The sequence below is a fragment of the Triturus cristatus genome, chromosome 1_2 (assembly GCF_964204655.1).
Source record: "Triturus cristatus chromosome 1_2, aTriCri1.1, whole genome shotgun sequence".
NCBI lineage: Eukaryota > Metazoa > Chordata > Amphibia > Caudata > Salamandridae > Triturus > Triturus cristatus.
This window is the reverse complement of record NC_140580.1, coordinates 1,101,284,828-1,101,297,289: the sequence shown is the minus strand read 5'-3', so window position 1 is coordinate 1,101,297,289 and position 12,462 is coordinate 1,101,284,828. Positions and strand designations below refer to the sequence as shown.

At 42.8% G+C, this 12,462-nt stretch overlaps 1 protein-coding gene across 1 annotated transcript in view; it reads left to right on the top strand.

The window, feature by feature from the left end:
- SLC2A8 (solute carrier family 2 member 8) overlaps positions 1–12,462 on the top strand; it is a 100,878-nt gene that overhangs the window by 59,505 nt on the left and 28,911 nt on the right. Inside the window, exons 4-5 of the mRNA XM_085613712.1 lie at positions 4,035–4,134; positions 8,119–8,330. Coding sequence (XP_085469838.1) covers positions 4,035–4,134; positions 8,119–8,330 — 312 coding nt within the window. The remainder of the gene's footprint in view (positions 1–4,034; positions 4,135–8,118; positions 8,331–12,462) is intronic.

Here is a 12,462-nt window from a genome sequence, read left to right as displayed (position 1 = left end):
AGGACAATCTTTGTTTTTAGTGTGTATTAACTTATCTGATGTGGTTCAGTAAAGAGTAAATCACCTCCAGGTCTATCTATTTTTTTCTTCACATCAGTCATGTCCAGAGTGGATAAATTGTCTCTTACATGATTTTCTGAACAGGTCTCTAATCGAATTACAGATGTATATGAAGATCCTCATTTATAGCTAAACACACAAAGTTCTTTTGTTCTAACTCTAACGATGTATTTCTGTTCCAATCTTGGCAGGATTACTCTGTCTCCACCTCGCCACCTCTCTTACTTATTGTCATTCAGTCAATGGCATGTCTTTTCAAACTTGTCTAGTCCTCAGCATATTTTTATAGTAATGTTTATCCATGGCATGTGTAACTTCTTTATGCTTGGAAGCCTATACTTTTTTGGGGCATGTCTTTGTCAGTCCAACTGGACAAGAGATGGAGAATGTGTGACTTCATCAATAAGTTACGTAACTAAGAGGAAAGTGGTTGTTCTGTTGGAACTGGCTAGAGTAAGTTCACTTTTAAAATTATTGCTGTTTTGTGCTGTACAGAGGAAGCAGATTTCAACAAGCTGACCACAATGGAAAAACTAGTTTGAAAACTGTGAGAAGGCAAGATTGGGGTCTAATGAGCTTTGTGAGAAGAACCTAAAGGTGATGTAAAGGAGTTAGCTGTTTCAATTCAGAGACTGATTAACTATATTTTGCAAAGACGGTGTAACTGATTCATTTTCATATTTATGACTCTGTCCCCATTAGCACATGTATTGGTTTAGGAAAAACTGGCAATGGCCCTACATGGCAGTATTTTCATGGTATGTGACCACGCCTAAACTGACCCAAAAATGAAACTTCGGGAAAAGAAAGGAGGTGGGATTATTGATAAAGATGACCGGCGCAAGTGTTGGCTGCCAGGTAGATTATTGTTTTATGGAATGTCATGGGCTTAATTGGAAATCTAAATGGTGGCAAAAAATAAGCAAGGTCTTTCAGCCTAAAAATGCCCTCAAGAAATTTGCTTGGTTCTTGAAGGGAACAAAGAGCTGCCTTCGGGGAAAGGGGTATAAAGAGCTACAAGACGTGGGATACGTCTGAAACACTAGAGCGCTGTCGTGTAGTTCCCACCAGTCTGTAGGATCTGCACATTTGTGGGCAACATAAATGTTGGGTGAGGTGCTTAGACTGATTCCATGCACTCCCGTAGTATATGTTGGCCAAGAGACCAGCTAGCTCACAGTGCCACCACAAGCCACCCTAATCCAAACAGGGAGTGTGAATGGCTTCTGGCAACCACTGAACATGGCAACCCTGACCCCTTGGGGATAGTGGTAACACATCTAGAACCCTTTTGCTCAGTCACTTGTGCACTCTTGTTCTCAGAGAAATATACAAAGAAAACACAATGGGACGTTCTTCAATGAATTTATTGAACCAACATTATTCTTGTATAAAATACATGTGCTATGATAATTAGTAGACAGAAGCATATGAAAGTGATTATAAGCACCAAAATAGTAAATGGCAGGTATAGTTCCACAATGGTGCTAAGAACAGTGCATATATGATGGCATATAAAACAAGGTGGTAATCAGACCTACTCCTACTACGCAATCCCTACTCTATGTACATCTAGAGTATGTGTATGTATGTATTACTAGAGCCACAGGATGATCCAACCCCATTACCTAGTGGGACAGAATGTAAGACCCCGTCTTGGTCATGAACTGGACTCCCATCACGGAGATGTTAGGCAGCTGCTTGGTGACGCCTCAGCATGCAGGGACCTCTCGATGCCAGCCGAAGCGTCTCTTGTGTCTAACCCCTGGAAATGCTTATTTATTTATCATACAAAAGGATCCTAGCAATGTATAAGCAGATAAGCATTGTTATGGGTATGCAGATAGCCCTGTTGCCCCATGGATGAAGATAGAATGACATTTACACAGCGTGTGCAAAGGCTTTGTACTCGGTGTTTGAGGCATCATGATATTGTTGCGCGAAGACAGATATGTAAGCAAAGCAGTTTCAGAGAAACTAATCCAACATAGTCATGCATGCAAATATGTGCAAAAGGTCACAGTAAAATGTCATTGTGCAGAAAGAGGACAATGTAAGAAAATGTGCAGCGTTGGTACATGGGCCTAACCCGGGCACATAAGAGCACAACCTGATCATGGTGGATATATCGGGGAAAATGCAGCGGCCCCGGGGGGACTAAGTATATTAAAGGAGCCCAGGGGTGACCTGGAGGGGAAAAAGCCACAGAGACAGAATGTTCCAAGGAAACTGACCGCCAAGAATGGCTATAATCTCTGATTCGGATGCAAATTATACATTTTTTGGCTAATTGGTTTAAGTATATTTACAATACATAGTGCATAAGAATACAAGGTTAAACTTAGTTTTAATATACCAAACCATCAGACAAACCAAATAGTCCTGTTGAAGGAAAAATACATATATACAGTAGAAATCGAAAATGTAATAATGAAATGTTTTCAAGGAAAACCTACAGTATAAGGAAGCCCAATTGGAATACGTGAAACCCAGTCATAATATTCATGTAGTAACCATGCTGTCTCATTCATCGAGTGCGTTGAGGCCATTGTTAACTGAATCGCAAAGTGAAATCCACACCGAAGGAGTAGTTGCATGAGATCACCACACCTCAATGGGAGGCAAGGTTGGTCTATTACCTGCCAGGTAAAGTCATTTTGAGTGTGTTTAAGGGAGACAGTGCATGCTATACCGTCCTTGACTCTTTGGAATTACTGCACCAAGGAGTCCGGGGCTTGCTTGTAGGAGGCTGGTTAAGCCAGTAAATTCTAACAATTAGTATTATAAATACAAACGCACACAGAACCAAGGGCCAGATGTACAACCCTTTTTTGCGGCAGCAAACGGGAGATCGCCCGTTTGTGACTGCAAATAAGGTTCCAGGCATGTACAAATGCTATTTTGCGAGTCACTGATTTGCGCATTTGCAACTCTCGCTGTTAGGAAGGGGCGTACCTTCCTAATAGCGAGTCACCATGCCATGTACTGTTGTTTTGCGACTGCATTTGTGGCCGCAAAACACTCGCAGTTTGTGAATGGGTGCGTAAATAGTTTTTAAGAGCAGGCAGTGGTCCCTGGAACCACTTCCTGCCCTTAAAAAATGAAACTGAAAAGTTTTTCATTTTTCTTTTTTAAATGCATCCTGTTTTCCTTTAAGGAAAAGGGGCTGCATTTAAAAAAAAAAAAAAAAAATGCTTTATTTAAAAGCAGTCCCAGACATGGTGGTCTGCTGACCCCAGCAGGCCACCATCCCCCGAAGTGCTAGCCATTCCCAATGGGGTTGCAAATTGCGACAACCTTATTAATATTCGTGAGGCATACAATTTGCGACTCCATTGGGAATCGCAAACAGTGTCTGAGACACTGTTGTACATTAAGTTTAGCGAGTCGCAAATTGCTAGTCACAATTTTGCGCAATATGCGGCTCACTAAACTTAATGGTCGTACATCTGGCCCCAAGATTATTACTTTTGAAATAAGATCTCCTTGCCATTAAAAACAAATATCTAGGGTGAACGTCTAAAAATTCTAACAATATGTTTTCTACAGATATTGACAGGAAAATATTTAACTCCATTCTCTGTCATCGAACAACAAGTCCTCACCATGGTTTGATGATTTGGCTCTTTTTGTAATACTGTGGAAGCATTATGTGGCAGTGTCCCATTTGCTGAGTATTCAGTTGCATGTACAAGTAGTTGTGATGCAATATTTAATATCCAGATGCAATTTGTAGAATGAAACACAGGAAGATTGTTTTGGTGTCATAGTTCTCGTAACAAATGATTTACACTTATCTAATTTAGATCACAAAAGTTATATTTGGACATTGTAGTCTTTACTGTAAGGTGAGACGGTCACTAAACGGTTGGGAATGTAAAACAAATGCACGCTTGTACAGCAGTGTGAGCAAGTTCTTAATTATAATTGCGATTTGAGTGACCTATATTTACTTGTTTGTTGTTTCATTCTAGGTTTATATCTCTGAAACTGCCCACCCAAGGGTTAGAGGGACGTTAGGGTCGTGCGTTCAATTGATGGTCGTGACTGGAATATTAGGAGCATATATAGCAGGTATTTGGGGAATTCTAGTGACGTGGGTACTTCCTGAAGGCTATCACGTCAAGTTCATTATTTGTTCTCCTTACAGTGAACAATCTACATTCGCTGATTCTTGAGCAAGCAATGGAAGGGCAGATGTGTTGCTTGTAGCCGGAAATACCTCACATTGTTAATGCTTGTGCTGGACTTCTGATTTTCCCAATTACTGCACTATATATGAGGGGGAAAATGTCATGGTCCAACATGTTTTCCACTTGTGACTTCTACAGTTGCTGTGTAGATTATGTAACAAAACTGATTGTTCCAGCAGAGAAGCATATATTAGGAGCACCATTGTATATGGTGTCCAAAAGGCTGGCTGTGTTTCCTTTACCCTAAAGAGCTGGGGCATTTAACCCTTTCACCGCGGCGGGAATTCCGCCGCGGTGCTGGGGTGTGCGGGGGGGCAGCGCGGTGGCGCTGTGCTCATGACGGAGCCGCTCCGTCATGAGCCACGGTTGGGCTGTGCTCATGACGGAACGGTTCCGTCATGACTCCGCCCAGTTTCGTTGTCCCCCCGCACAGGCGGGGAAACAGCGCCGCGTAGGCGGAGCGGCCGCCAACGGGCGTGTCATGACGGAACCGTTCCGTCATGAGCACACGGCAACCGTGGCTCATGACGGAGCGGCTCCGTCATGAGCAGGGAAGGGGTTAAAAAGACCACGTTAAGTAGTTCTATCAAAACTTGTCACATGCATCCAACACGACTCTTGCAGTCCCCAACAGCACTTACTGCAAGGGATTGCCTATTGACTTAAAAGATGGATAAGCAATCAGACCAACCTTAACCTCATCAAAATCATATTCCCGTAGCTCAATGATTAAGACCGATTGTTACCAACTTAATCCAACATGAATCTGCAGTTGCAATGTTGGCACCATAGGGAAAGTGTCGGGACTGTCAAAAGCTTTACAAGCCCACACCAGTGGCAACAAACATTGGCAAAGTCAATAGGTATTGCATGTGCAAGAGCTATTGGCTTTGCTAATGTGTATTAGCTATGTTGTACGCCAACGTGGCTGCTGTTCAGCATGGCTGAAAGTTAGCGGTGCAGAGGAGAGTGGCATGGAGTGTCATAGAGTGGAATGGCGAAGAGTGGGGTATAGTGTTGGAGAGGCATAGTGTGGAGGCTCGTAAAGTGGTGTACAGTGGAGTGGCTTAGTGTAGACTGGTGTAGAGTGCATTGGCCTAGTGTTGCAGAGGGAAGTGGCGTTGAGTGCAGTTTGAGTGCAGTGGTGTTAATTTCAACGGCAAACAATGCAGCATCGTAGAATGGAGTGGTGCTTAGAGTGGCGTGGCGTGGTGTGGCATGGCGCAGAGTGGTGCCTTGGTATAGCTTGGTGCAGTGGCATGGAGCAGTGCAGAGGAGAATGGCCTAGAGTTCAGCGGTGAAGAATGCAGTGTTGCAGAGTATAGTGTCAGATTGCAATTGCAGTGGTGTATAGTAGTGGTGTAGAGAGCAGTGGCATAGAGTACAGTGATGTAAAGTATAGCGCATTGGCGCAGAGTTCCGTGGTTAAGATTAGAGTGGCCTAGAGTGCAGTGGTGTAGAGTAGATTGTTTCAGAGTAGAGTGAAGTGGCGTAGAGTGTAGTGGTTCAGGGTGGAGTGAATTTGCGTGGAGTGGTATAGAGTGTAATGGCCTAGCGTTAAGTGGTGTAGCGTGCAATGGTGCAGAGTAGATTAGAATGGTATAAATAACAAATTAAAAACTTACCTCCTGTCTGCGTCGCTGCATCCTCGTCGCGTCTCTCCATTCCTTCCCCCGGCCGGAACAGAAAGGACCCAGGAAGCACCCAGGCTCCCCTGAGCCAATCCCAACGCTGCAATGCAGCTTGGTGATGAGAGGGAATGGGGACCAGGGCATGTTCTCCACCCAGCCTGTAAAGCAGCCTGGGTGGTCAGCATGCCATGTGCGCATTCATTTTTGGCCGGCCAAGCATTCATGTACACGTTGGGAGGGAAAACCACTCCTCCTCTCCCCTGCTCCTTCAGCAAAGCAGCCCCGCAACACTTCCCAAAGCTGCTGCGCCTGCAAAAGAAAAAATAAAATGATAATAACTTTGAGTTATCATTTTATTTATTCTTACACTACTGAATAGCAGTGGGGCGACGCTCCTCTGTCTTAGCGGAGGAGCCGCCACTGATCTTTCCATTTGAGACCATGGCAGATGCTTTGCATTTAAACCATATGGTCAGTTCCAGATCCTCGTCATTCTTCTCTTTCCAGTTCCACATCACGTCCTGGCCTTCTGACCCTACCACTGTTTGGCTCTCTTCTTACTGCAATTAATACATTTAGATGTGGCATATCCAGGACTCTTCATGCGTTCCCCAAGTCATGGGCCTACCCCACAAGTCTGTTTCCCACACCTTTGCTTTAAATATCTGTTTTCACTCAGCACTTGTGTACTGATGGTATGATGGCACCTAAGGCCATCAATTAAGTTAGCTGTCCTTCAATTTCATAATCTTCAGTCCACCACTGTTGTCTCTCAACGTTCAAAAAGAATCAAATGACAGTTAATGCGTTAGGCTGCGTGTAAGCAGAGCCACTGGAATTATGTGTCAGTTGAGAACAACATTATTCACCAAAACTAACGGCAAGAAAGGCAAGACACATTCCATAGCAGAATCATTTTGCTGTTCCATCATTTAACACACATTAATACTAACTTTTTCAAAGGGTCTGCCAGTGCGTAGTACCATGCATGGACTGTTGTTTGGTAACTTTGGATCTGTTTTCATAAGAAACAATTGAAAAATAAAATCTGGAATGAATACAGCAGGTAGTGGGTACAACTGTGGCAAAAGCTTAGTTATGCAGAAAACGCCACATCCCCATAATTCCAGTGGTCATGCATGAAAGGATTCTCTGCCTTCTTCACACATGAAAACTAAAGAACATTCTGCTGCATGTTGTCAACTAAGAATATTCACCCAAGCTTCCTGTTTTAAACTGATGTTACTCCATAACAGGCTTCTCCAAAGAGTAGCTCCTTAGTTACTGGCAGCTCTCCAGCTATCTGTAAGTAGCTCTCCTATGGGCATCCCAGCCTAATAAATTGGAAGCTTTTGCCTAGTTGAAATAATATATATATATATATATATATATATATTATATATCTCTCAAAACTAAAAAGCGTGTATTTGAGTTGAAATTGTCTATATTTTCACAACTCATAGGTTGATGTTTGGAGAAATATGGCTGAATTTCCAATGTAACCATTCCAACCAGTGAGCTGGGTAACAATAAACATATATCCTTTGAGCTCCACAATACCCTTCATGGTAAACATGCGCTTTGGTAATGCGCATTATGTTCTGTCATATAAAATCAGGTGGCGCTGGGGAGACTTATCACCTTTGTACATTGCCCCTCTAGATGTTACGTATTACCCTTTTAGAGGTATTCTGAATTCATAAAGCTTTTTTACATTGCTGCTGGCAATCTTGCCTGATGGCCTGACGTGAGCACTGATGATAATCTTGCATGGGGTGGCCATTAATGTAATCTTATCTCATGTGATCACAATTAGAAAACTAATAATATTAGTAGCTCATGATGAGTTCAATTGAACTTTGGTAGACCTTATTGCACACCTACCATCCACTGATGAACTGAAATTCTTCTTTGGGCGGTGTGGACAAGTGTCTACATTCTATCTGTTGCTGCAGGAGACAAGAGCTTTAATCATGACCTCTCCATTTGATAAATATTTTTGTCCTGCAAAACTAAAGCACAATACTGCTCTGCGCTTAGTTTGCTTATCTATTTTACTCAATTATATTCAGCCTAAAAGCACTTGTAGACTACTCAGTGTGCAGTACGGAATTTTACAAGATTCCTTGCTGACTCACTCTTCAGAACCTGATATAACCTATCTGGCTTGTCTACCAGACAGTCCATTTTCAATTTGTTTTATCTGTATCTCATGGTTTCCCACTTTTGTTTAGGAATGGGACTTGGATGGCGTTGGCTAGCTGTCCTGTGCTGTGCACCTCCATTTTTTATGTTGATCTTCATGTGCTTTATGCCTGAAACACCTCGGTTTCTACTGAAGCAGAATAAATACTCTGAAGCATTGGCTGCGTTGGAGTTCTTAAGGGGACCAGACGTTGACCATGAGTGGGAATGCAGTCAGATTGATGAAAGTACGCAGCAGCAGGTAAATTTTTGCTTTGGGGGTTATGTTTTGCATCACTACTTGCAGGATTACACCCATTATGTCCCTTCTGTTTACTCTCTCTTGTCTCATTTAGCACTATGAGAGGGCCTTAGAGCATCATGGAGTGCGATATATGCACCAACGTAACATGTCTGTCAATCTGTTTGTGTGGGTGCCTGGTTGTTAGTTGGCATAGGTATATTGGTGTCTAGTTGCCTGCTGATCTATGTCTCGAGGAATGTTGCTTTATTCTGCATATTTGTATTGGATTGCACACCAGGCGATTCATGGGATTGGACAACCTTCTTGTATTAGAATTTGGGATCTAGTAGCAAAGGGGATTCCTTCGATCAAATGTGGCTCCAAGAATAATAATCCCCTACTTACCAAACAATTTCAGACAGGTGATAGCTCCTTCTCAGTACAGATGTGCAAGCTCTAGGAAACACTCCTACAGAGGATAGGAAACCGCAGCAATCATAGTGAGAAGAGAACTAGGACATGGCTTTTCTCAAATGCTTAACTCAACTGAGATCCATCTCGGCACCATTCAGTAAAGCACTTTGGAGCCTCAACGAGAAGTAGAATAGAGATTGTGAGAAACCTGGACTTTTTGAAGTGTCCCCCACTTTTGCTCCCATTTTGACTACTAGATACTGGTTTTCTGACTCCGATTGTGCCCTGGACTCTGCTAACCAGACCCAGGGCCTGTGTTCTGTGCAAAAAACACATGGTAATTAGGTATAATTACAATTGGTTCTGACAACCTACCTGTAACTCCCTAGCCTAGTGTGTATAGTAGGACATTTAGGTTTAGAGGCCCAGTAGATTTAATGCACTGAAGTGTGCACTGCTGTGTTACCTGCTGTCATTTTAAAGACAGCCCCGCTTTGCAGGCTTCCTTTAAAACAAAATTATATGCAAATATGCCTTTGGAATTAAAAGTACTTCCAAAGTCTTAAACTATCTTATTTTTACATATGTCACCTCCAAGGTTCCCCCTTGGTGCCCCAGGGGTATGGTGCCTTGTAACTATAAGCAGGGACTTTATAAAACATGTTGTATATATCCTGGTGAGGGAAAAACTGCCAATTCAGTTTTCCCACATTGCAGTGCATTAGCTCCATAGGCTAACATGGGGTGGCTTTATTAAATATTAATGAAGTCTAACTATTGACAGAAGTTAGCTAAAAAGATACTTCAAAGTGTTTAAGATAGTTAGAATAAATCCCAAAACGTGCCAATGTTTGATTTAATATAACTATGACAGAAAAGAAGTAACAGAATTTGCTTTTCTTTTGTGCCAAAATCCACCCTTCTGGCAGCCTTTCCTGATTGACCCATCACAATAAGGAGCTAAAGAGGGAAAATTAATCAGGTCGCCCGCCACTCAAAAATAACCAAAGGACCTGATCAACAATGGCTTAATCCACTTTTGTATATAGTATTGAAGGTGGGTATTCAACTTACTATACCCACCTAGAAATTTCTCAGTTTTCCTCAATCCTTATAGCCCACAATACATTTTTTGTATTTATAAAAAGACTTTGGTTTGTCAGTCGCTTCACTCCAAGTATACCCCCAACTCTACAGGTGTATAGACAACACAAAATTGTGTATAAGTGAGATAGCACCTCACGTGCGCTACCCCGGAGGCGCTTACTGGTTGGTTCTCACCAGTTGTGCACACGTTTCTCATCATTGGTAGCTATCTCACCTGTGAAAACAGAAGAAGTGTCCAGTACAAACAATCAAGGTAAAGAAAGTGTTTGTGTATCTCACAAGAAAAAAGAAGAGAGACCCCGTATTACTGTGAGATAAAGAATATCTCTAATTAAAATTGAGGTAGGACTCGCATATACCAGATGCCGATTCTATTCGACACTCGTGAGCTTACTCAAAGTTAAAAACGACGGCATGTTGCAGACCAATTCAGGATGGGTCTATCCTGAATTGGTCTGCAACATGCAGTGACTGACAAAACAAAGTCTTTTTATAAATACAAAAAATGTATTGTGGGCTAGAATGATTGAGGGAAACTAAGACATTTCTAGGTGGGTATCTCAATCCTATATACAAAAGTGGATTAAGCCCCTGTTGATCAGGTCCTTTGGTTGTTTGGAGTCTTTCCTGATTGGCCAGCCTTTGACAGACAAAGTCAAACTGCTCTAATAAGGTGTGAAGTGGCCTGCATGGAGACAAAGGAGAAAGCTGGTGGGAGAACTACTGCTGCCAAGCACAGGACAGGAAGGGGGCTGGTTAGCCAAACTGGTCTTCAGAGAGGGAATGGCAGTTTAGGACAGGACCCGGCCCCACTCCCTGCACCCCCAGCCAGGTGGGAGCCCCAGCAATTGAATTAGCAGAGGGGCTGGAAGGGGAGTGCTAGGGAAAGCTTGCCACACCGGTAGGCTGGGGTAGCCAGACCCTGAGCTTCAGGAGAGATTGTCTCTGTTTTGGATATTAACGAAAATTGCTTTCTTGGACAAGAAAATGGCACAATTCGGAGGAAGTCATACCTGAGGATGGCACTCTGTACCCATTGGCTAGGGGTGCCCCCCCCCCCCGCTTGTCACCCCAGAAGACTGGATAGATATGGGAGAGCTGCCCAGCAACTTCGATCCCTGCCTTGAAACTACAAGAAGAAGGACTGCCCTTCTGGACCCTTGGACTGTGCAAGAGAGGACTACACCTGCTGCACACTTTGGTCCTTAACCCAAAAATGATTTTGCCTTTCTGTGAAAGTTGAAGGAGTGGACACACTGAAAGCAACAGGTTCAAAGAACTCCACCTGCATCATCTCCAACACGAAAGAACCCAGCTGACCACCTTCAACTGGACAGTTAAGGATTTGACAAGGTGCATTGTGAGAACTGTAGTCCCAGCGTCCCAAAGAACAGCTCAGAGATTCTGGCACCTTGGATTGGTGTTGTGGTCACTTTGAAACCCCAAAAGGAACTTCTGGAAGAAGATTCATAAGTTTGAGGTCATTTGGAGAATGTTTGGTAAAAAGCTCTAAGTTAACCAACCTGTAATCGAGAGTCAAGCTGGCGACTTCGAACCGCGACCCGGTCTGAAATTCAGGTTTGTGCCGCTGAAGCTCCGGAGCTCTTAGTCGTGGAGGAGACATCCAGAAATTGTCTGAGGCATCCCACTGAAGCAAGCGGTCATCATCGAACCCAAACCTCGCCTACTGAAGAGGCTCTCTTGACGTCAAGAGAAACGGCTCCATACAAAGTGACCGCGTCGGAAGGTAAAAACTTGACTGGGCCCTCCCGCTCATTGTATCCGAACCATGCTCCATCACGGTCAGCCTGAAACTTTTACTTTGTCCCAGGCAATCACGATTGGATTTCCCAAAGTGGAGCTTTTGGCTTTTAGGCACTAGAAAGTGTTCATTCTTCAAAAATGTATATCTCTGGTACCCTACATTAGATCTTTGTTGTTTTGGTGTTATTTTATTCATAAAATATTTCCTATTTTTATTAATTGGTGTTGGATTTTTATTCCGTGAAGTGTCCTACTTATTTAATATATTGGTAATGCTTTGCACACCTGTCTCCTAAGTTAAGCCTGCCTGCCCACTACCAAGGGTTGAGAAAGGGAATAATTTATTGAGAACTTGAGTTGGCCTTATACTGTGATAGTGGCCCTATTACTAGTGGTAAGTAGTTGACAAAGCTGTTTTTATTTTTTATTTTTGCAAGCCTTTGTGGAATGTCCCACTTAGAGCAATGTACAATAGAAGTGTTGATTTGTGATGTGACAAGCCTCTGTAAGGGGGCTTCTAAGCATATGCTAGGAGATCTGAAATCAAAGTCATTTTTAATAAAACCAGAAGGGTTGGCATTGCCATGTCAATTGAATTCATTTGTCTAGCTTAGATGCTACACAGTGGAGAATACAAATAGGGGTTCACTAATCTCCTTGAAGGCCTAGTTCACAATGTTAGATCAGTATGGAGACCTCTTCAAAACCTGGCAGAGACTTTGTGTGGGGTAAGTTGTTTCCAGAAGCTCTCCTACTGTGCCTCTGTAAAGTCACTCACAATTAAGACTTTTGTTTAAAACCTTTTGTTAAAAACTAACCTATTCGCTAGAAATATTTGCAATTACTGTGATGTGTATTCGATAAA